We start from the raw sequence: 25,002 nt of genomic DNA on the forward strand, positions 1-25,002 counted from the left end.
TGAATTTTGAAATCAAAAATAGAAAGACTAAATTCCATGAGATAAAAGTACAATGACTAAATTCCTAATTTTACAAGGACTTATAGCATATTTTAACCTATAAATAAATATTAATAACTTATTTTAAACATAATTATATAATAATTAATTATACATAAATGCTAAAACTCTTAAACCTAAACTTGAAACCCTAAACTTAAGAGCCTAAATTGGGAGTTATTAATATTTATTAATGATAGTTAGGATTAATGGTTAATTACCTTTAAATAAAACTATTAGTATTTATTTATAAACCTTCATGTTTTTTTGTCTAATTTTAATGGTGTGTGTTATATTATTATTCATTGACGGTGCATCGAATAAATAATACAGATAATATAAATATTTAAAAATCAAGATGCATGTATATAAAATTATAATAAATTAAAAATATATAAAATTATTAGATATTAAATTAATATTAATATAAGTTTTTTAAAAATTTATAAAAGAAATACGAATCAGCCTAAAATAGATTTGGGTTGACCATTTACAAATATGGTTGGGTTTGAGCAAAATTTTAGACTCACATTCCTAGTTGAGTCGAGTTAGGACAAACATAAAGCGTATTAATATTATACTTAAACTCGGTCCGACCTACAAACACCTCCAGTGACAATAATTATTTATATAGAATTTATTTTTATTCATAATCCATTCCCATTTTCCATCTTTAAATTAGAGGAAACAAAAATGCGTTTTAAAGGTGTTGTAAAAACATGTGACTTTCAAATTAACCATTTTAGAAAAGGTAAAAAGATTCAAATGTCAAATAATAAAAATCCTAATAGTATAACTCTAACTTTTGGTCTAATAGTTTGAGCGTTCATCTTAAAAATTCGTGACATGATTCGAATCACACATGGAACGTATGTAAGTTAACAATGATTTAACATCTCTCCCTTATCCTTGAAGGCTATGTGTTTAGGCATTTGCATTAAGGTTCAAAGTTTGAGAGTTGGTATTCCAAAGAAAAAACAAGAGTTAACAATGATATACTATTTGGTAAATTCACTCAGGGTCTCTAAATTATTAGTAAGTTTACATCTAAGTTATTTAATTTTAAAAAGTTACAAAATGGTCATTGATCTATTCAAAAGTTTTTTATTTAAGTCACTAAGTTATTAAAATCGTTGTTCTATGACATCTTTTATTCGCATCACTTGTACCAATCAAAACCTCTCATTCTAATTCTTTTCTAAAGTTCATTTTTTATTTATGAACACTTTAAACATCACCAATCTGCAAATGAAAATCCAAACAATTTTATTCTTTGATTTCTAACATCGATCATTAGATCGACTTGGATCTAATGTATGTTCTTCCATTCATCAATGGGTATTAATTCACCGTACTGATAGTCAAATTATCACTTAAAGCTCGTTAATCAAGCTTAAAAAGACCTTAACAACCAAGTGACTTAAATAATTTTTTTTTGAATAGCTTAATGATTTAATAAAAACTTTCAAATAATTTAATGAGCATTTTGTAACTTTTTAAAGTTGAAAGACTAAAATGTAAATTTACTAATAATTTAAATGTGTTTGTTTAATATTTGGGGTGATTTAATTATAAATGTGAAAAAAAAGAAAAAGAAAGGAAGTTTGGGCCATGTTGGAAGTTCATCAGTCATGTGGATCCCATCTGTCATCAACGGCGCCAATACAGTGTTCTTATCGACCTTTACCTAAGCCCAGTCCACAGCATATCATCAACTGGCGGGAAAATGGGGAAAGCAAAGACCCAAATGGCGGGAAGGAATCAAATTCTAAAACCTACGCTATAAATTCAGAAACCAAAAATCTTCCCAGACCCAAAGTTCCTTTCTTCTGGCTTAAGAGGCGAAAAAAAGAAGAAGAATTTTAGAACTCAGAATACTTAAAATTGTTATTTTGTTAGATTTGGGCTAAAAATGGGAAAGAGAAAGAACTCTGGGGTTTCACGCGATGAAGAAGAGGAAGTAGAGGTGGAAAATCACTCTTCTTCAAATGAAAAGAGCTTATACGAGGTATTTCTAGGATTTTTTCATTATTTGGATTTGGAATTTAGGGTTTATCTGTTATTTTTGCCTGCGACGGAGCTAGTGTTTCTTTAATTTTATTCTTTTCTAGTGAAGTAATTTGTTGGCCCTAGATTGGAATTAACAAGTTAAATGAAATGGTTAAATTATGTATCTACCAGGGATTTCAATTTTATTGTGGGTTCGATGTGACTTTCATTGCATCGTTCCATTGGCATTTCCATGAAAAAATTGAGCAAAGATGCTTAATAACGGCGGATTGCTTGTAGGTTCTCAATGTTGCAAAGACGGCATCTCAGCAGGAGATTAAGAAAGCATATTATAAGTTGGCCCTGAGACTACATCCTGATAAAAATCCTGCTGATGAGGTAAAAGCCTCAAGTTAATTTGTTTTCTGAATTTAGGTTTCGTTTTCTATACATGTGTGTGGGATTTTTCATGGAAGAATATAAGGGTAAATTTTGATTCCATTCATCTATACAGGAAGCTAAAGAGAAATTTCAGCAATTGCAAAAGGTGATATCCATTCTCGGTGATGAGGAGAAACGAGCCGTCTATGACCAAACTGGTTGTGTCGATGATGCTGTGAGTAAAATGTAGTTCAGGATTATATTGTTCTGACTCTTCATTTTGCTTCAAGTCTTTATGTCCAACACTCGTTCAGTGGAATATTTTAAGTGATATTGAGCATAGTTGTGTCGGACTGGACTTACCATCGTTATTACAAACAATTCAATTTAACTTGTCCATCTTGTCGAGTTTATTCCCTTATCAATTGAGCCTTTTTGAACTCTTTTCTCTGTTATTTGTTTATCAGGACCTTGCTGGAGATGTTGTTGAGAATTTGAAAACCTTTTTCAGGGCTATGTATAAAAAGGTTGCTACTTTTGTTGACTTTTCTTCCCTTTTATGTCATTAGAACATTGGCTTTTAGTTCATTAAAAACATGACGGTTTAATCAATCTCAGGTCACTGAGGCTGATATTGAAGAGTTTGAAGTGAACTATAGGGGATCTGACTCAGAGAAGAAAGATTTATTTGATCTTTATAAGAAGTGCAAGGGCAATATGAATAAGTAAGAGATGCAATTTGTATATGTCTCTGTATGTGTTCTGTCCCTTTAGCCTGTCCTGATTAAATTTGATCTTTTGTCCCCTCAACAGGCTTTTCTGTTCAATGCTTTGTTCAGATCCTAAGCTTGATTCACACCGTTTCAAGGATTTGCTTGATGAAGCAATAGCTGCCGGTGAGCCTTCATTCGAGCTTAGTTATTACCTGGTTCTTACAACTTTCAGTTGATGGATGATTTTTCCGTGATAGCATTTTCATTTTTTCTTTTGCTATTAGGGGAACTGAAAGAAACAAAAGCCTACGGGAAATGGGCGAACAAAGTATCTGAAATGAAGCCACCGACCAGTCCATTGAGAAGGAAGGAGAAGTGAGTCTTGTGCTGGGTCTTTTCCTTGCATTTAAAGCTATAAATCAACTTTGATGTTAAAGTATTTCCCTTTTTTCTCACCGGTGTTGAACAGGTCCGTTAAACAGTCAGAATCAGATCTACTTGCAATTATATCTCAGCGCAGAAGTGAGAGGAAAGACCGGTTTGATTCCATGTTTTCAACATTGGTGTCCAAATATGGGGGTAACGCAGATTCTGAGCCTACTGAGGAAGAATTTGAAGCTGCAAGGAGGAAAGTTGAAAGTCGAAAGGCCTCCAACAAATCAAAGCACAAGTGACATCAGGCCTTATTCTAGGGTTGTTTCTGTGAAACGATGAATATGGCGATAATTATGGAAAAGGCTAACTTGTATTAATTATCTAAACAAACATGGAATGTTTCCTTGTATTCTAGTTACAGTCATTTGCATTTGCCTTAGGTTATCTACTTTGTAATGAACATGCTTGCTTTAACTATACAACACAACCTAGTCTAGTCGTCACACCCATCATCCATCATCCTTGTGTTTACTGATTGGGTTGCCACACCCGTCAACAACTTGGTCGGGTTGCCATACCCGTTATCATTTTGTAAATATTTATTCAATATTACTTATCAAAAACTAAGGTCATAAGCTACATTCGTTAACTCGTTAATGGTGAATAATCCTCTCGCTCACATTTTAATAGACATTATGCATTTCTTATGTAAAGGATAATGCACATTTTTTTTTGTTTTATATTACCAATGAATATGTATTTCAAGAGGATGGTCAACATTTATATATTTTTTATCACCAATGAGTGTTTTACACTCTTTCCATTTTATATCGTCAATGGATGGTTTGTAATTCTTGCATTTTATATCATCAATGGATGGTTTTATATCGCTTACGTTTTATATTACCAATAGATAGTGTACATTTCTTACGTCAACGAATAGTATGCATTTCTTACGTTTTATATGTCATACCTTTTAATTTTATATTGTCAATGGATGGCTTAAATATCTTCTATTTTACATTTTCATTAATCGCATCTGCGATATACATACGACTCGTATCCATTGTATAAATCCGGATTCTCTAATTGACAATTGCACCACTTGAGTATGCATTATATATTTTTGGATTGTTGAGTTAATGGACACACCACTAGTTAAATAATAAAGCACAATTTATGCAAATCAACTATGAATATGAATACCATCAACAAACACATTATTAAAAAGATTGTGCACGAATTTCAAAAGCCTCTCAAAGCACGGTATGTTCCTGTGTCATTGGGCCAATAATTGTACCCTTCATCTAAATACAAACAAATTTTTTCGGTAAGTTCTTGCAATTTCTATCAGTTACTTTATTTGTAAAAACTACCACTTACTAGGTAACTTGCATGTGGTCACTTTATAACCTACCTCTTGACTAAGGGGGACTATTCTTTTATCTCTACCAAATTGGATTTGATTGAGCCCTCCATTGGGCCATTACATCTCCTATAAATATCCCAATATATCATTTAGTAGTGGGACTCTTCTACACTCGAAACCCTAATACGCTAATCATGCATCTTAAGTCCCTCTACCTATCCAGTTCTCGGTCCTAGAGTGGGTGAACTGGTTTCTTTTGACACCGTCCCTCTCCTTCTTCTCCATCACTGTTAATATTGTGGATAATATTTAAACTATTTTAATTGTATATAATATTTATAATATGTTTTAATATTTCCATATACATACGCGTGTAATGAGATTCTAATTTTTTTTCTATTTTAATATCGTATATATTCATTTGTTACTATTAATTTGTTCCAAACCATATTTTTCATCATTCATTGTATATTGTGTACGTGTGATAAGATTTCTAATGTGCTAATATAGTTTAAATTTAATAATATATATTTAAAATTTTAATAATATATTTAAAATTTTCCAAAATTTTATATTTTTAATTCCATTATCTCATAAACATAGCTTTCTCTCTCTCTTCCTCTCCTAAATATTCTCACACACCCTCTCTACATCTCTATCAATTATCACTAGTCATTTTCTTCATTTATTTCTTTTAACATCAAAGAATACACATCACCAAATGAAAACAAAAATTAAATATAAAAGATTTAGCAAAAAAAAGAAAAATTGGGCAAAAATTGTCAACAGTAGATGACACATGTCATGATAAGAAGATAAAATAACTCCAAGACATAGAAAAAAAAACACTAATGAAACAACAATGCACAAAATAAAATTATCTATAAAAGAGAACATGCATTGACATAAGAACATAAAATCAAGATGAACAACTAGTGCAAGTAGAAAAAAAAGGACAATAAACACAAAATAATATATATAAAGAACACGAATCACCAAGGTTCTCATGGTCAAGTTGGACCTAGGCAAGGTATTTAGATTTATTTTTTAAGTTCGAGTCCAATTTAAAAAATAGATTTACTTTTTTATTTAAGTTTGACCTAAATTAAGAAAAATAAACCTGGGTCCGACTTTACCCGCCCATATTTATTTATTTTTAGATTGATTTTTATTTAAAAATAATTTTTTTCAAAAACATAATACACTAAATGTACTAAAATGTTAAAATAAATATAATAAATATTTTATTGTATTAAATATAATTTTAAAATTTTATATTTTAGGTTGGGTTATTTAGTTGGGTAATGTTTTTTTTTTTAGGTTTTGGACAATGAGTTTAATTGTTATTGGCTTATTGATTTAATATAAATATAAAATATATAATTATTATTTAACATACATAATTAATATAATATTTTTATAACATAATATATTTGGGCAAGGTAGGGCCGGACTTGGGCTAATTTTTTTTACCTAAGACTCGACCCATATAAAAATCGGGCCTTGAATTTTATTTAAACCTATTTTCTAGTCTCGTATTTTATCTAAATATTCCTATTTTTTAAACGGACCTTCAGACTTGGACGAATGGCTTGACTCATGAGCATATCTACACCAAAAACAATAACAACAACATGTATACATTATAAAGGTCATAATTTATTAAATCATTGTATGTGATGCTCATTATATTTTTATAATATTTGTAAATATATTGTTTGTAATATTTTATATTATATTTTTTTCATTATTATGTGTTATATATACATAATTTTTCATATTATCTAATTATGTAAATTAATATATTACGTGTTAAATAAATTATTACAACCTATGTAATACTCATTTTTATCATTTACATATATTACATATTACATATTACATATTGGTATTTACCCTACCAATATGTAATATAAGCAACAAGTTGACAATAGGCTAAAACTTGTTTTTATGTGCCGGTCGAATTTTAATTCGATTGGTATGAATATTGTTGTCAATACAGGAGGATGTGGGTTCGAGTAAGCTGAAGTGCACTATCCTCCTATTTATAGGTTGAGGAGAGGCTATGGGTAGTTTTAAGCATTGTGTCAAAAAAAACTAGATATCATCGGAACCTATAATGAAATTATTTTAAAAAAAAGTTATTTTTATGTTTGAGGGTTGGTAATTTTTAATTTTATTTATAATAATATTAATAAAAATATTTGAGTTATTGGGCTTTTTTTTTTTACTTTTAAAAATTTTATGAAAGAAAAATATATGAATTATTAGGCTTTTTCCTAGGATAAAAATGATATTTCATAAAGTAATATCTCAAATTTATTTAGTCAATATACATTGAACTAGGTTAATACTGATGATATTGTAACTTATTTTAATACAGAGGTACTAAATATATTATTTCCCATATTATTACACTAATCATTTTAAATTGATTTTAAATTTTAAATTATTCTAAATTATCGAGATTATATCAATTAGGTCTTTTGGTAAAAAATTTTCAATTTAACTATTAAATGGAACGCCTAAAAATCTTAGTCTTTAGGTTTTTGAAACATTTACTTAAGTTTTATCGTTTGTTTTTTTTTTAGTTTTTACTCTTAAAATTATGTGACAACGTTTTATTTATTTAAAATTGTCATGTTGAATTTAGCCATGTAAGATTTAATGTGTCATTTAATTTTAGTGGTTTTAATAACGAAGGGTCCGATTGATATAATGTCGATAGTTTAGGGATGAAATTAAAACAATTTCAAATTGAGTGACAAAGAATTAACTCTATAAGCTGGTGTCTTTGATGTTTAATTATTCTATTTGAACTTTGAAGCATGGCCATATTAATTAGGTGAAGTAATTTGTTTCTTAAAAGAGAAGAGCATTGGTAAGTAAGATTGGGGAGAAATTAAAATAGAGTGACATAATACCACATTGTTTTTGACAGAGAAGCTAAGTTGGGTCATGCTTAAATTAAGCAACAAATTAACTTGCTAAATAAGCCCCTAATCCATTCATCATTATCCCTAAATATCTTTTCTATAATTAAAATTTAAAAGTAGGGTTGACAAGAACTCGTGTGTTGGCACGATAGTTAAGGTGTTCACCGCTCTAGATGCGGTCTAAGTTTGAGTCACGTTAGTTACTTTACTGTTAGGGCTTTGCTTTTATCTACATAAAAAAAAACAATGTGACTAACTAGATGAAATAAATGATTATTTATAGATTTATGATATTTTACACATTGCATCAAAATTTATGCATGGTTTTAATATTTACTATATTTAACCCTATTATTAAATTTAATTTATAACTTTACTTTTCTCTTGAATTTTACCATTAAAATTTAAAAATATTTTTATTAAATTTATCTTTACAATTTTAATTTTAAAAATATTGAAGACAAACTTAATAAAAATATTTTAATATTTAATTTTGATAATTAACAATGATAAGGTAATTAATATAAAATTAAAAATAATAAAATGGTTATTTTATAAAAATAAACTTATTTTCCCTTTTATATATATGTATTTTTATTTTCAAAGTATTTAATTTTAAATTATTGACCCTCAAAAGCACCACTTTCATTGACCCATTCTGGAACATTCTAAGACTTTTTTCAAAAAAAAAAAAAAAGACTACCAAAAAAGAAAAAAAAAAGCTCTAATATTACTTTCGTTTTTTTCCTTTTTAGAAAAAATGGGTAATATATATTAAATAAAAGATGGTGACTGTACAACTACATGCTAGAAAACATTCCCTGGTTTATATGTGTGTGTATGTAAGTTGATCTCCCCATGAATCTGCAAATGCAAGCAAAGCTTTTTTGCCTTTCACTTTGGTTTTTCCCACACCTCACCTTCTCCACTTGACCTTCATATATCTTTCATTTTCACCCACTTCCTTTGTTTTCCCTTTATATATATAATCAGATCTCCAATAGTTATTATTAATTTGGTAAGTCTTATTTATTTATTAAGTGTTGGATGTTGCTTTTGCTTTTGTTTCTCCATCCTCTTCTCTCTCTATCACTCTGATATCATCATTGTCAAATTTTAGCTTTACTTAATTTTGGGTCTGTCTCTTACAACTAAGATCCTACCATTTTCTTTTGGAGAGCTTACTACTCTGTATTCAACTTCTTTAGTTCTGTCCTGGTGTGCTTTTTGCCTTTTCTGCAAATTTCTTTGCCCAGGCATCAAATTTTGGAGCTTGGGTTTTTTCTTTTCTTTGCTCATTTACTTGTTTTGGGTGAGATTTCTGATATGGGTTTCTATTTTTGTTGAACAAAAAAAACCTGGATATTAATGTTTGGTCTTTTTGAAGGTCTCCATGGCGAGTCACAATGGTGATGGCAAGTCCAAGATGGAAGACTATGAAGTTATAGAACAGATTGGAAGAGGAGCTTTTGGAGCTGCTTTTCTTGTTCTCCATAAACTTGAGAAAATCAAGTAAGTATTTTGAGGAACATTCAAGTGAGTTCTAAACAATATTTCTCTTTGGGAGGGATTGTTCTTTGTTTTTGTTTTTCTTACTAATGAAATCCTGGAATGCTTAAAATCAAGGTTTCTTATGATTGGTTATGCAACAATGCCTATATTCTGAATATGTGGCCTTAATTTCATTATTGGCAGCTGTCGGTCTGTTTACACGTCTTTTAGCAATTATTGACTTAGTATGATATCTTTAATTTTCTTATTCTGTTAGGTATGTGTTGAAGAGGATTCGGCTGGCTAAGCAAACTGAGAAGTTTAAGCGAACAGCACACCAAGAGGTCACTTCTTAAAATATTTCCTCATTTTAAAAAAAAAATAATTAAAATGTGAGTTGTGGTGAAAGTTGCAGAGATTATTCCTTAATATTTTCATGTTGATTATCCACATACCTTTATTTGGTATTTTCTAGAGTGCTTCTTTTTTTGGTACAAAAAAACTTAATTAATCGATAGTACGCATAACATGAAGTCCATTGGCCTTTGCCAATGAGAAAGAAATTGACTTAGGCGGTTCATTACAAACATAAAGACAGTCCACAAAATTAAAATTATTTGAGGAGGCATTAGCTTGAAAACAGCTTCCTAATCTCGCCAAACCATCCGCATTCTGCTTTCCTTCCCTGAAGGTATGTTTGACCTCAGTCAGCCGGACGGTAGTCATGAGCATACTATAGTCATCGATCAATATTGGAAGCAAAGCATTAGAACCGTTAACATCAGCTATTAAACTTACAATAGCAGTTGCATCAACTTTGATCTCAAGATTGACAATATTTAGGCTATGAGCAAGATGGCGGCCATCTCTCAACACCCAAAGCTCGGCCCCTAAGTTTGTCATGTGTGGATTATGTCGATGGCATTCAGATATCCAGTTGCCATCGTGATCTCAAATAAGGGCCCCTACTGCTTTCTTGAGGTTTCCAGTCATAGTCACCAATATTAAGTTTCATCCATCCTTGCGTAGGGGCTTGCCGAGTAACTGTGATAGCTATGGGAGAGGTCTAACTTTTAAGTGCTGGCAAAAGAGCAAGAAATTTCCCTGCGCCCACTAGTACTCTTTACTTAATGGTTGAAAGCTTTCAGGTTTGGTGCCATTTAGGAGCATAGAGGTGGAAGCTGTAGATATACATTGCATTATCAAATTGATCCCTTCTTTGGGGAACATGAAAAAAAGAGAATCTGTTGGACGAAGTTCGTTTCCAATTTACCATAGGCCTTCTCCAGGTCAAGTTTGATGACCTTTGCCCCTTTCTTTCCCTTCATACTCAGTCATCAGGTTATTCCGCAATAGTCTACATTCTCTAAACCTAGGGCTTGCATATATAATAGAAAGCAAACAAGACGAGTTGGAAAGAGGTAACTTAACCATGGCATGGATATCCTGCTCAGCATCGCATAGTTGCTCAATGGTCACTGCAAAGGAATTCAACAAAAGCCAAATACCCTCCTTGTGCTTGATTGTGCTGGTGTCAAAGCCAGGAATCAAAAGGCAGTCTATCAAAAAACTTCGATACCTCACTTGTGTGCACCTTGGTCTCAGCAATTGCAATGATTTGTGGGTTATGTTGTCTCACCATGTCACGTACTGTACGTATGGGAATTGCGGTACTGTCCCCCCTTTCCAACCCCCAACAATTCAACATCATGGGTTTTGGTTACGGAGGTAATCTTGGATCTGTTGAGCCAATCTGCATCTGGGATTATGTCCGTCTCCTGCACTGGCATCATCTCAGTTTTTGGCTAGAGCAGTTAAATTCCATTTTCATTAATCTTTTTTAGTGTTCAATTTTCTATGGTTGAATGAAACGCTGACCATAGAATCTTGATTTCAGAAACGTTTTTGTTATTGGGTTGTCTATTTTTTATTTAACAATCCAACCTTGTCATGTGTTGACCCTTTAGGTTGCACACCTTTAACTACCCAATGGGATGCTCTAAACCTTTAGTTTGCCCCTGTTCCATTTCCCATCCTTGTTGCCACTCTGAAGGCTGTGCCTGCGATCTTTATTTTTCCTTTTGGAGTGAGTTACAGTTTTTTTTTACAGACTATACAAATATATTTTGTATATTCTGCTGTTTTAGCCTTTTATGGTCATTATTATAACAAATTATTGACGCATACATCACACCTAGAACCAGTCAATTGGAAACAATCTAAAAACTGTTCATGTTGGTTCGACCATCCAAGTGCTGTTTCCCCTCTGCTGCCATATCCATCGGTTAGTTATAGTGTGTCTGGTTTGAGGCACAAAGAGAAGCAACCGTTGATGTAGTTGAGGTGAGGGAATAATTTCATATGTAGCAATCCAACATATGTTTCCTGAATTTGGAAATAGGCTTCTCACCAGAAAAAGTTGGGTTTGAAGATTCGTAGTCGATTGAGAAAGAATTTAGTATAGTTGGGGAAAATATGCCTTCACTTGTCCAAAGATAAGTAAGACCCTCATAATTTGTGTAAACGTGATGCCAAATAAGATACAAATGATACCTGGATAGCTCATTCTTTGATATTAGTAATATTTTCATATTGCAAACCAAGAATACCTTGATTCATGTCCTGGCAGTCCTTGTTTGAGACCGTTTCTCAATTGTGCCTCTTTTTTGCAGATGGAACTGATTGCCAAATTGAATAATCCATATATTGTCGAGTACAAAGATGCTTGGGTTGATAAGGTGAAGTGGCTTTACAAGTATTTTAGTTTTACAATGGATATGAAAGAGTTTATGCACAATATTATTGTTTATATTGCTAAGCACAAAATTTACTCTTCATTGATTTGTTAATTTGTGTTCATGCTTCTCAGGGAAACAGTATATGCATTGTAACTAGCTACTGTGAGGGAGGGGACATGTAAGTTACCTAAAAAGGAGTTTTTCGTTTTTTTGAATAAGATTTTGGAGGAATATGCAAGTTCTTTAATCATCTTATGTACATTCTAGGGAATTTTTATGCTCGTAGACTTCATTTGTATTAAAAACTGACATAAATTCTCACTGCTAAATTTAACTAGTATGATTTTTGTGTCAGCTGTAGATGTAGGTAACCTAATTCATCTTGGTAGATTGGCTAAGAAATGATCAAAATACTTCATATTCATATTGTCAAGTTTGTAATCCTTCAACCGAAACACTGACCATAAAAGTTAATGAGTCGGATTTATAGTCAGACTGTATTGTTAGGTGTCATGATCATCTGTTTTTAATCAGATTATAATGTAACTAAATAGTAACTGAAATTCCACTAATTTTTGTTGGAATAAGGGCTGAGCTAATTAAGAAGGCCAGAGGTATGCACTTTCCTGAGGAGGTAATGAGAAATACTGCAACTAAACTACTTATATACACCTGCTAGAGATGTTATTAACCCTCTTATTTTTCTCTTTGGTTTTCTAGAAAATATGCAAGTGGATGACTCAGTTGTTGTTGGCTGTGGACTACCTACACTCAAACCGTGTTCTTCATCGGGATATGAAGGTAATACTTCTATAATCATCCCTTTGGTGAAGAAGGTTCTTAAATGAGGATGCTATTCTCTAATTTCTATTTCATCTCAGTGTTCCAACATATTCCTTACGAAGGATAATGACATCCGGCTTGGTATGAAGACAAAAGGATTACTATAAAGGACTCGTGTTCTTTATCAGGTTTTGTCTCCTTTTTTAATATGCCTTCTAAGATTTGTATGTCTTATATGGACTGTACAGGTGACTTTGGACTTGCAAAATTACTTAACACTGAAGACCTTGCTTCCTCGGTATGATCTCGTGCTAATCTTTTCCCTTTTATGAAACTTTCTTGGAAAATTCTTCTTTGAAAACCTGTCTTACAATTCCTTCAATGCACTTAGATTATTTTGCAAGTACTTCTGATTGAAAAAAAAAGAAATGAACTGCTATTGTTAATAAATATCTTAGTAGTTTTGTTTATAGAATTTGTCAAAACCACTTTTTAAGGATTCATTCCATTTCTTTTACATTGTCTGCATACACTCAATAGGTTGTTGGCACACCCAACTATATGTGTCCGGAGCTCCTTGCAGATATACCTTATGGCTATAAATCGGATATATGGTCACTTGGTAAGAATTTCAAAGCATGATCCCGAGATGGAAAATCTGTTATAGAGTCAACTACGAGTGATAGATTTGTTATTCCAGGTTGCTGCATGTTTGAGATTGCTGCACATCAACCTGCATTTAGAGCTCCAGTGAGTTCTTCTAACTCAAGCTATAGACATTGCCTTAGTATCGTTAAACTACCATCAATTTGTCTGTAATTTGCTTTGCTATAGAGTCTATAGTAAACTGAAGTTATTGGTAACAAATAGGATATGGCGGGACTTGTTAACAAAATCAACAGATCATCCATTTCTCCTCTCCCGATTTTGTATTCCTCCACGCTGTAAGCATTTTCTTCCATATAATCATTTATGGATGTGTTACTTAACGATACTGATAATGCTATTTCATTTCCTTTTAGAATGTCTAATATTTGTAGAAAATGAAATGACTTCATGTTTCAGGAAGCAAATAATTAAGAGCATGCTAAGGAAGAACCCGGAACACAGACCAACTGTGAGTGCAAGTGATCCTGTATTTAGCTTTCTAGTTTTAAATGCTACCATCCATACTGATCCTGAGCATTCTGATACTTCAGGCTTCTGAACTCTTAAGACACTCCCATTTGCAACCTCATGTCCTTCGCTGCAGAAATCCATCTACGGTTTATCTTCCGGTAAAGCCCACAAACAGCTCAAAGGAGAAGACACCTAGAAAATCATTTTCGAACAAACCTGGTATTGGGAAGGACAGGGGGTTTGGGATTAAAGATGCTGGGGTATCGAATGGACAACGAAATATACATCCATTTCCGAGAATGGCTGATGTACATGTAAGCTGTTCACCTACTCATGAAAAGCCGGCATCCTCTGCTAGTACCAAAGACAACCCTGTCACTAAGAGGGTTGATCCTACTAGCTGTGCAGTTGAAATATCCAACGCTACTAGTGATTCCAAAGACACGTCCACTGATTCCGAAGTAAGTGTTAGCAACGGAGACAAACAGGCTCAGCTTAGAAGTGTTCCCCGAAAGGATGCTGATGTGGAGTCTACTTTGGAGACAGCATTCAATTCTAAGCATGATGAACAAGAAGAACCCACTTTTGAGCACACTCAAAACTTTCCTGAAGCTGATATGAAGACTAAAAATAAAAAAGATGAGACAATCTGTGATGTTCAGGTTCTTGAAGAAGCAGCAAAAGAGGTTCTCGATATATCGAGGGATTCTAGTAAACTGACAATCTCCAGTATAAGTTGTGATGATAAAAATGGGTACCGTGATGACGGAAGTTCATCATCTACTATTTATGAGACTGATGTTGATCGAATATGCTCGTCAACTAAAACATGTAGTCATAATGCAACAACAGAAGGTGCTGACACGAGCTATTTGTCATCTGAAAGTAATGCTGTGCATCCAAGTGCAGGTGAAGCAGGAGCAGCATCCGAGAATAATACGAAAGATAGTGCACGACCGGTTCACTTGACGGCAAGTGATGTATCGTTACTGAGTAAACTGACAGCCATGAGCGGTGACGAAATTAAGAGTGTGTGGGAGAATCCGAGCCAGGAAAGAGCTGATGCATTGGAGTCTCTGCTTGAGCTATGTGCCCAGCTTCTTAAACAAGACAAAATCGATGAGCTTGCTGGTGTGCTGCGACCGTTCGGGGAAGAAGTTGTGTCGTCAAGAGAAACAGCAATTTGGTTAACAAAGAGTCTCATGGCTGCCCAAAAGTTCACCGGTGCAACCTAACTTTCATGAATTGGTTGGAGCCATAATTTATTCATCGTTGCGAGAAAATGTTTTCTTTTTGCCTTCTTACATATATTTGACATAAAGTGTGTACTTCTTCTGGTTTGCTTGAAGAGAAAGAAACTCGAGAAACTATATTTTGGGGGATTTCTATGGAATAACAACGACACTGGTGATCTTTTATTGTTCCAAAGCAGAAATGTCGATTTAAGCATATGCAATATCCGAAAGCCAGAATTTTTCAGAAAACATATTTATATCCGTCAATTTGACCTGATCGCTATCTATAATGGCAGGAATGCGAATTCGCATATTGATTACATTACTTTCATATTTATTAAATGGGTTTTTGTTATTGTTGTGTTTTTTAATATCATACCCTAAATTACCATATCTATCAAACAGTCATTTCTTTGGAGTGCAAAGTATCACTTGGAATTCAAACATATATCATAAACGTACAAACAAGTAAAGTGAAGAAAGCCATCTTCAACAATGAACAAAAAGAAAGAAAGCACCCCAAGTAGTATTTTTACATTTATTAATCCACCATTTCTTTTTTTGATTCTTCAATACTTCATGGTTTCATCCATTTTTTGCTGTGGCTTACTGTAAAAAGTAGGCAAAGAAAGAAACAAGTGTGGCTCCAACCAAGGACTCAATAACAGGCATTGTTGAGATTGCGACGCTGGAATCTGGGCCTGGGGCAGATGCTGAAGCTGAAGCTGCAGCTGCAGCTGGAGCTGAAGCTGGAGATGGAGCTGGAGCAGCGCCAGCAGCCAGGACCCCGCTCATAGAGGCGGCGGCGACAATGACGGCGCATGAGATCTTCTTCATGTCCATGGTATTGAAGAATAAAGGTTAGTGAGAGTAAAGAGACCTGATGTGATGAAAAAAACAAAATTTATTGTGTTTTTATTTTGCTTTTCTCAAAGGCCTGAAGAACAATGGCTGAAGTGAGTTGATATTTATACGTAAAATGAATGTCTATTTTAAGGAAGAAGTGGTTTCTTGTGAGCTTCAAATATGGTTTTTGTTTGGTTTTGCATGTTTTTAGGGCCGAAATTGATGGCCAAAGCTGAAAATTAATAAATATTATTAAAAATGATCAGTTTTTTTTAAATTATTCCGGGGTGAGGGGTACTTGTGATATTTCGGCGTGGGACACATTTTATTTGATGGTTTTTTGAATGTTAAATATTATTGTATGGATTAATTTTTATTGGTATTGAAAGCACATCACGTTATGGCAGGGTAATGTCTCACAGTTTAATGAATCTTCCACTTATTTGATGGGATGATTAAGAAATTATCTATGGTTAAACTCTTTATAACTTATCAATGGATATAACCCATTTGGTATGAATAGTTTATCAGTCTAGGTGTGGATGTTCTTATTTGGGCATCTTGTTTGGGTTACTGGATTTATATTCTTAAATTCTTGGTGCTAATATTGGCAAGAATTTATTGAAACTTTAGCATTTGTTAAATTACTACAAAATGGATGAAAAATTTAACTGTTTTTAACTTTATTGACGTGGCATACAAGTGGATTGCCACGTGGATAACACAAGTCAACATTTAATTAATTTTTAAAAATTTAAACATTCAAAAAATATAAAATTTATTTTTAAAATTAAAATCATTAAAATTATTTAAAATATAAAAATATATTTTAATATTTTAAATTTTAAAAATTAATTAAATCTTGACATGTCATCCACTTGTATGCTACATTAGTAAAGTTAATGATATTAATTTTTCTATTTATTTTGAGGTGATTTGACAAAAAAATAAATTCAAAAATTAAAAAATGAAAATTTAATTAAAGAGCTAAAATGATTTTTACAAAAAAGAAAGAAAGAAAGCATTATGACATTTTTATTTTTAAGTGAGATTAGTGGATAATTTTTTAAGAGTATAAAGTAAAAAAATTGTAATCACATTATTATCTTTATTGTTGTTTTATTTAATTTTTAATTTTTTTATTTTTACTCAATTAAATTGGTGCCATAAACTCTCGAGTAAAATAATATTATGAATTAATCCTTCATCAATCTAATTAAAAAATAACAAAAAAAATTAATAGTAGTTTGCTTTTTATAGTTTTCATATAATATATTTAAATAAAATAATTTAAATCATTCTTTCAAAATCACCTCTAAAAGAATCACTTAAAATTATTATCTCAATAAAATGTTAAAATATGTTTCAAGTCCTTATACTTTTTAAAATTTAGAATTTAATCCATCTTTTATTTTCAAAGAAATTTAATCTCTCTCTGTTTTGGCAAATCTTAGTTATGTTTCTGATTTGGAGTTCTTTGATATTGGTTTAAACAAATATTTTGACGTGATCTCATGTTGTTATTCTCTAATAAAATTTAATTGTTGAGAAAAAATTAAATTAAAAAAGTACTCGCTTAGTAGACATGTTGCAATGAGCTTGAATTTAACAATAAATTTTAACGGGATTAACAATTAGACTTGTATTTTATCCGAAATGTAGAAAGATTAAATTCTTCAAAATAAAAATAAAGGATTATTCCAAATGTATACGTATTTTAATAAAAGAATTACCATTACTTTCTTCTAAAAAAATCATTAATTTTCTTTTAAATAAGAAACAATTCCAGAACATAAATCAATAAAAAAGATGAGAAAAATTAAATCTCAAGCCCACAGGTTTATCCTTAAACATAACATTATGGATTGAAACAAAGAAAAAAACTAAGAAGATTTTCCAAATAAGGCTACCCTCGTAAATAAATGAGCTACCCTTGCTTTCGCATCCAACAAACAAAAGGCAAAATCATAGACATCTTTATCCACTTTGTTTCAAAGCCGAAATCACTTGAAGATAGTCACTTTCAACCATGACACCGTCCATACGAAGAGCCGCCCGGATCGCAAAAGCTTCAACTAGCTTAGGCTCCAAGTTGGCTCGGTGATGACCTGTAAGGCCCTTAACAAAAACGCCATTAGAATCCCTCACTACAGCTGCAAAACTAGTCAATTGGTCCACCCCAAAACTTGTTGCATCTACGTTACATGGTTGAAATCTCAGGCGGTTTCATCCACCGTCGGCATTCACTACATCGGTGATCACCAGCTACAATGCTCAGATGACCAACACCACCTTGTACTTTATCGAATTTGCGCTTAACCAGTCTTGCAATGGGATATGCCAAAAGATAAAACGGCAGCCGCTGCCACAGATTCATTCTTCCAACAAAACATGTTTCGAGCAAACCAGATGCTCCATAGCGTCATTAGCAACTTGTTCCTCATGGCACTATCCATCGAATCAAAAAGCAAAACAAGCAAATTCAACACAGTGAGATTAGAAAAATCTAATCCAGCTAATTGCCTAATTTGGACAGCTTTCGAATAGTGCAACAACGCATCAACGAGACTCACAATTTTGCCACATCTAGCACAAAGAGAGTCTAGGCGGAATCCTTTTCTCAACCAACCTCCATTTAAAGGAATAAAATCCCTTAAGTAGTGCCAAATAGAGATGTTCAAACGGTCCGTTTGTTTAATATCCAAATTGAATTACTATTAATTAAATTAACCAAAATTATAAAAATTTTAACCGATAATCGAATCGAAAATTTTTCAAAATCTTTTAACCGACTGAAATAATTTCGGTTATTTCAGGCGGTTAATTGAATTAACCAAAATTTTTACATATTTTTTGTTTTGTTCAAATAAATTTGAAACATGAAAAAATACAACTTTAGAAACAAGAAAGTTTAAGACTCAGTGATGAAATGAAAAAAAAAAGAAGTCAAGAAAAATGAAAGATGATCTGGTTTCAAGTGGCGCTAATGATAAAAAAAAACATTGCCTTTTTCTTTTAATTTTTATTTAAAAATATATAAATCTATTATGATTTAAAGCTCATTATAATAATTTAAATAAATATAATTTATTTTAAGCTCATTCTTTAATTTTTATATTTCGGCCTTATATAATACCTTGGACACATCTAATATATTGGGCCTATAATATTTTATCATTAATAATTTTAGTTAATCAATTAATTCGGTGACCAACTCATTAATAGTTAACTGAAATTTTAAAAAGCCCTTAATCGATCTTTGACCGAATTAGATTCGGCGACCAACTGATTAACTGAAATAATTTGATTCGATTAATTTGGTTAAAATTGAATTATGCACACAATCACCAAATAAAATGTTGATTGAGTCTTAGCTGATTGACAGTCATGATTTTTAAAAAAAAACTAATTGGAGTAGCTGATTGAGTCTTAGTTCAGTTGGCATTGGCTTTGTTGTTCTTAGTGCAAGAGGATGTGGGTTCGAGTGTACTGAGGTGCATTATCTTATTATTTAAGGGTTGGAGAGGGGCTATGGGTAGTTCTAGACATTATATCAAAAAACAAAGATTAAAAATCATGATGCTACACTGGAAGTAAAAAAAAGAGAGCAGAAATATGTAAGATATGAGAGACAAAAATAATTTAAATAAAATCATTAATTTTTATAATAAATTCTTTTAACATTTTTTCTTTTCACGAGTTGCAAAAGCTCATCATATTCAAATTTATAAATAAATAATATCTTATTATTTTAAAATTTTTCTTACTAAAAACTATTGAATTACACTTTATATTCTCTTTAATTGTATTTTCATTATAATTTAAACAATTTCTTATTATTTTAATTATATTTTACAATTTTTTAGTAAAATCGTTGTTGGAAATATCTATTTCGCTATTTTTGTATTTTTAATATTTATTTTTTAATATAATATCGATATAAATTGAGCTAATAGAATCGTAATCTCCCATGGCCAACATTTTGGAAATATATAAACGAACAAAAGTATTTTCTTTTGGGTGCAAAGTATCACATGGAATTCAAATTATTATTTTTAATAAACGTACAAATGAAGTGATGAACCAAAAAAAAAAGGGAAGAAGAAAGCAAGTACAATGGATTGAACCCCGAGTAATATTTTACATTTATTCATTCACCATTTTTGATTCTTCAATACTTCACGGTTTCGTAGATTTTTGCTGGCTTACTGCAAATAGTGGGAAAAGAAAGAAACAAGGGTGGCTCCAACCAAGGACACAAGAACAGGCATTGTTGAGGTTGCGACGTTGGAGTCTGGGCCTGGGGCAGCTGCTGAAGCTGAAGCTGAAGCTGCACCTGGAGCTGAAGCTGGAGCTGGAGCTGGAGCGGAGTCAGCAGCCAGGACCGCGCTCATAGAGGCGGCGGCGACAATGACGGCGCAGGAGATCTTCTTCATGTCCATGGTATTGAAGAATAGGCTTAGTGAGAGTCGAGAGACCTGCTGCGAGATGGAAAACAAAATTTATTAATTTGGTTTTCTTTATATGTTTATATGTTATTGTTCTTCACGCAGGTCTGAAGAACAAGGATGAAGGTGAGGTGCATTTTATAGGGGAAATTCATGTCTATTTTAAGCAACAAATGGTTTCTCATTAGCTTAAAAATAGGCTTATGTGGGGTTTTGCATGTTTTGAGGATTGAAATTGACATGCATCATCTTTAAAAAGTTAAAATTTTAATTTTCCATTAAAACCCTTCAAATAGGAATTTACTTAATTACCATTGTTTTTATAAATATATTAAAAAATATATATGATAAGTTATGTCTTCTTTATTTTTTGTTGCAAAAGGTAACTATTGGTTCCACTAGACCTGTTTGAATGGTGTGAGAGTTTGGGTAAAAGTATAAATTCAAAAAATAGATTTAGATAAAAAAAATAAGGCTTGTTTAGAAAATAAGTTGGACCTCGGGTAAATTTTTTTAGCTCAAGCCCAGCTCGACCCGACTCATGGATACCTCTAATTTCCACTTGTGCTTATTGAATATATTGAATTGAAGTGGTATGATGATATAATGAATCGTTACATTGAATGGATAAATAATGGAAACTATGAAGCATGATGTTATATTGACACTTAAAGAAATGGTTTGATTGATATTTAAGCCTCCGTTTGTTTCACTGAAAATGATTTCTGGAAAATGATTTGTTTTTCTGGAAAAGCTAATATTTTCTGGTGTTTGGTGTTTGGATGAATCTGTGTAAAATATTTTCTTTTGTTTGACAGATTTCTTAAAAATATTTTATAAAATTTGTTTTCAATGAAATAAACATAGATTCAAGATTTTCTTATCTTTTAATCGTTTAATTGAGTTTATTTTATATATATAATTTTATATTTTACATTGTTTTTGCATATATTAAAAATATTTTGTTAAATTCTTGTTCATTACAACGTTATTTTTAGTTGCATGATTACCAAGTGAGCTTTTTTATTTAAAATGTGATATCAACAAAATTGACGAAAATTTAACAATGTCAACAATTAGACTTGATTTTCAAATATGAAAAGAACAGAGACTAAATTCTTGAAAATAAAAGTACAGAGACAAAATTACAAATTTGTGAAGAGTACATAGAGACTTATGACATATTTTAACCTTTATACTACAAAATAATTATTATTAATATATTTGTAATTGTAATAAATATTTATTATTATTATTGGTTAATAATAAATATTTATTATTAAAATATTAATATTGAATATTTTAATAATATGTGATGTATATTATCTAAAATTATTATTTTTAAAATTTATTATTAAATAAAATCGAAATATTTATTAAAATAATAAATTATATTAATTATATTAATAATTTATTATATGACTAAATATAAATAATTAAATAGGTATGTTTAATAATATTGAAAAGTATAATATTTTATATTAATATTTTAAATATTTTTAAAAATAAAAATAAAAATTCTTATTAATATAATAATATTAAGCTTGATTTAAGTTATTTTTTATATAAAAAAATTATCTATAGATGAGCTCTTTTTCGAAAAATGACTTGCGCTTTTCAAAAGGGTAAGTCATTTTACAAGAAAAATGACTTATTTTCCGTTGACCTGTAAGTCATTTTCCGTTGACCTGTAAGTCATTTTCTGTTGACCAAACTATTTTTTGTGAATCAAACACAAAAAAATGCAGAAAACATTTTCCGTAAAACCTTTTACATGTAAATAAATGGACCCTAAGTTAAATTTGTATTATGTGCAATTTGATTGGACTCAAGTATGATATTTGAATTATGAAATTGAATATTGTGCCATGTACACATATGTGTAACCAATTTTTGAAAATTCTCTAGTAAACCACTATGAATAAATTTGGATATAATTGGTATGCTAACAAAACTTTAGTAGCATTGTGTATTATAGTCTACTGATAAAGCAAGAATTGATGTTTACATATTTGCTTTATTGCACTAAGTGCATAATTGGTGTGATGGAGGACATATGATTCATGTTATATATGTTAATTGGTGTGATGGAGGATTATGTTTAAGCTCATGAGCCATCGGTGTGATGGATGAATTATTTTGAATATCTAGATTAACCCTTCTCTTACATATAATGGTAAACATGATAAATGTTATACTTCCTATCCAGAAGGGAAATGTGGCACCATGAGAAGACATATGTGGACAATCCTCTGCTTATTTCCCGACCTATACAATACTTGGTATATTCTCCACCTAAGTGCTTAAACAATTCTCTACTGCTCAACTGGTCACTAGATGATCAATCACTCAGGCATCTCATCCTCCAGGTCACCCTCTTTTAGTTGGTGCATGCTCACCTCCAAAGAGGGGACCTCTAAGGGGCCATTAGACATAACAACCTCATACAGTCAAGGGAATATCAAAACAGTACCATGCATGAGGAAAACCCAAGCACAATAGCCTTGCCACCTGATGATCATCATGTCCTATATTTGTCGGTGACGTGAACTCATTGGGCATGAGACCTCTTCCCTATAAATACCCTGTAGAACAATGAAAGATCGATCCTTTAGCCTTTCAACAACCTTAAGCACTCCTCAGCACTCAACCTCCTTTGCTACCTCCCCCTCACTTATTTTCTTTGTAATACCCCGTAAATTTTTACAATAAAATATTATCTTTGATATAGTAAGGAAATAAAGTGGCAAAAAGAAGAATTTTGAGTTATGACAATATTGAGAAGTATATTATGAAATATTAATTCAAGAAAGGATTAAATTGCAAAAGTGAGAAAAGTTTTGTTACCCAAGAGTAAATACTCAAAATTTGAGGGGTTAAAGTGTAAATATGAAAAATTTGAAGGACCAATAGTGTAAATATTTTAAGGGTGGAATAATCTAGAAACTAAGGAAAATGGATGAATTAGGACCAAATTGAAAAGCTAGAGAATTTTGAGGGACTAAATCGTAATTTTACCAAATTAAGTGATGACTCAAGGATGAAATTTTAAATATTATAAAGGGAAAAATGGTCAATTAGAAGAGAGATAAATCTAGAAGATAATGATGATGTTGGAGATATTTTATATTAAATAAATAAATATTAGTTTATTAATATTTTAATTTAATTTTTAAATGATGTTTTATTATTTTATTAATATTTTATTTAGTATATATAAGAAAAGGAAGATTAAGAATCATCAATTCCACCATATTTCCATGCAACTAACGTGAGAAGAGTGGAGAAGAAAGAAAGTTTTGCTTTCTTTACAATTTGGTCATTCCACCAAAAATTTACCATTTTCACCTAGAAATCAAAAGAATTTCCATAGCTTCCAAGAGAGAGGAATAAAAAGGAGACAATGAGGAGCTAGAATATCAAGTTAGATTCAAGAAATAGAAGTTGGAGGAGAGAGAAAATCAAGTTAAAGATTGAAATCAATAGCACAAGGTAAGAACATCAAGATTTCAATATATTTTTAAGTTTGATATTATTGAAAAAGCATGGAAATAATGCTATAGTAGAGTTTTCTTATATAAGGTATTATGTTCTTGATATATTAGTGAAGAGAAATACGTGAAAGTGATGAGAAATATTATAGAGAAAGGGAATAAGGGAGTTATACACCTAGTAATCAACATTTTGCACTAAAACAGTTTTGGACAGCAGCAGTAGGTTAACTTTGGAAAATCACCATAAATTTTGGAAATCGAATTAGAGTATGAATGAATATGGAAATAAATCTTATTAAGTCTAGTTTATCATAGAAGAAACAGTGTAAGTAATGGAATTGTAAATCATGAGATATAATAAATTTTGTGAGACAAGGTCAAAATGAATTTGGGTTCCCTTGTTTTGACTTGGACAAATCATTAAAAATTGTAAAAAAATAATTATGGGTTATAATTTATATGTTTAAAATCCTTATGAGTATATTTTCAATAGAAATAAACGGGAACATCATCCGAATTCTGTACAAAGAGATAATTATTTTTTAGTGAAGAGGGGTCGGAACTGTCAAACAGTGAAACAATAGAAAATTTAAAGAATAAAATGCACTTATTTGATAAACAAAAAATTATGAAAATTTTATGGTAAGAATATATGTGAGTCTAGTTTCAGAAAATTTTTAGATCTCAATTCGAGTTCGTAGCTTAAGATATAATTAATTTAGTGACTATGACTCAAGTGAACGACTTGTTATGAGTAAACAATATAATAGTGGTATTATGTATATATCAAGGATGTGGAATGGAGTGGAGGAGGAGGAAAATATATGTGAATATTCAGATAATATGAGTTTATTTTAAAATAGCTAATTTACATGTTTTAGGTTCAGGACTAAATTGAATAAAAGTAAAATTTTAAGGGTAATTTTGTAAAATGTCAAAAATGACCAAATCGCATGAAATGAATTGTTTTATCATTTAAATTAATAAATTGAATGAAATATTAATTTAGATCAAGATTTGAGTGGAAATTCGAGAAAAATGAAAAA

The 25,002-nt window shown here is 31.2% G+C and overlaps 4 protein-coding genes across 6 annotated transcripts; 2 read left to right on the forward strand and 2 right to left on the reverse strand.

Annotated features, from left to right (window-relative positions):
- Positions 1-1,773: 1,773 nt before the first annotated feature.
- On the forward strand, positions 1,774-4,146 carry LOC105786230 (chaperone protein dnaJ 6). Its single transcript, XM_012612574.2, has 8 exons — positions 1,774-2,047; positions 2,329-2,427; positions 2,543-2,644; positions 2,877-2,936; positions 3,028-3,134; positions 3,223-3,305; positions 3,407-3,497; positions 3,592-4,146. Exons 1-8 carry the CDS (start codon positions 1,952-1,954, stop codon positions 3,794-3,796), a joined length of 843 nt encoding a protein of 280 aa, XP_012468028.1. The 5' UTR covers positions 1,774-1,951; the 3' UTR covers positions 3,797-4,146.
- A 4,466-nt stretch (positions 4,147-8,612) lies between these two features.
- Positions 8,613-15,368, forward strand: LOC105786231 (serine/threonine-protein kinase Nek6). 3 transcript variants are annotated; one of them, XM_012612575.2, is made up of 14 exons: positions 8,613-8,820; positions 9,190-9,314; positions 9,571-9,637; positions 11,966-12,031; positions 12,163-12,209; positions 12,620-12,665; positions 12,752-12,832; positions 12,913-12,955; positions 13,063-13,112; positions 13,355-13,436; positions 13,515-13,564; positions 13,685-13,758; positions 13,880-13,931; positions 14,014-15,368. In XM_012612575.2, the coding sequence occupies exons 2-14, from the start codon at positions 9,196-9,198 to the stop codon at positions 15,166-15,168; spliced, it is 1,932 nt and encodes a 643-aa protein (XP_012468029.1). In that variant the 5' UTR covers positions 8,613-8,820; positions 9,190-9,195; the 3' UTR covers positions 15,169-15,368. The 3 variants fall into 3 exon arrangements, with proteins under 3 accessions (XP_012468029.1, XP_012468030.1, XP_012468032.1); XM_012612576.2 differs by lacking the exon at positions 8,613-8,820 and adding an exon at positions 8,858-9,114; XM_012612578.2 differs by lacking the exons at positions 8,613-8,820; positions 9,190-9,314; positions 9,571-9,637; positions 12,620-12,665.
- Positions 15,369-15,634: 266 nt separating this feature from the next.
- Positions 15,635-16,109, reverse strand: LOC105786232 (arabinogalactan protein 23). The gene has a single exon (XM_012612580.2). The coding sequence runs from the start codon at positions 16,009-16,011 to the stop codon at positions 15,775-15,777; it is 237 nt and encodes a 78-aa protein (XP_012468034.1). The 5' UTR covers positions 16,012-16,109; the 3' UTR covers positions 15,635-15,774.
- A 3,898-nt stretch (positions 16,110-20,007) lies between these two features.
- LOC128043089 (arabinogalactan protein 23-like) lies at positions 20,008-20,557 on the reverse strand. The gene has a single exon (XM_052634937.1). The coding sequence runs from the start codon at positions 20,454-20,456 to the stop codon at positions 20,220-20,222; it is 237 nt and encodes a 78-aa protein (XP_052490897.1). The 5' UTR covers positions 20,457-20,557; the 3' UTR covers positions 20,008-20,219.
- Between the last annotated feature and the right edge of the window lie 4,445 nt (positions 20,558-25,002).

The sequence above is a fragment of the Gossypium raimondii genome, chromosome 1, assembly GCF_025698545.1.
Source record: "Gossypium raimondii isolate GPD5lz chromosome 1, ASM2569854v1, whole genome shotgun sequence".
NCBI lineage: Eukaryota > Viridiplantae > Streptophyta > Magnoliopsida > Malvales > Malvaceae > Gossypium > Gossypium raimondii.

What these genes read in the sequence shown, in the direction of transcription:
- LOC105786230 (XM_012612574.2), top strand. Translation starts at nt 1,952, where the DNA reads ATGGGAAAGAGAAAGAACTCTGGGGTTTCACGCGATGAAGAAGAGGAA. An exon ending in TCAGGGCTATGTATAAAAAG is followed by an intron (nt 2,937 to 3,027) that starts GTTGCTACTTTT and finishes AATCAATCTCAG; the next exon opens with GTCACTGAGGCTGATATTGA. An exon ending in CCATTGAGAAGGAAGGAGAA is followed by an intron (nt 3,498 to 3,591) that starts GTGAGTCTTGTG and finishes GGTGTTGAACAG; the next exon opens with GTCCGTTAAACAGTCAGAAT.
- LOC128043089 (XM_052634937.1), bottom strand. Translation starts at nt 20,456, where the DNA reads ATGGACATGAAGAAGATCTCCTGCGCCGTCATTGTCGCCGCCGCCTCT.
- LOC105786232 (XM_012612580.2), bottom strand. Translation starts at nt 16,011, where the DNA reads ATGGACATGAAGAAGATCTCATGCGCCGTCATTGTCGCCGCCGCCTCT.
- LOC105786231 (XM_012612575.2), top strand. Translation starts at nt 9,196, where the DNA reads ATGGCGAGTCACAATGGTGATGGCAAGTCCAAGATGGAAGACTATGAA. An exon ending in ATTTTGTATTCCTCCACGCT is followed by an intron (nt 13,759 to 13,879) that starts GTAAGCATTTTC and finishes TTCATGTTTCAG; the next exon opens with GAAGCAAATAATTAAGAGCA. An exon ending in ACCCGGAACACAGACCAACT is followed by an intron (nt 13,932 to 14,013) that starts GTGAGTGCAAGT and finishes CTGATACTTCAG; the next exon opens with GCTTCTGAACTCTTAAGACA.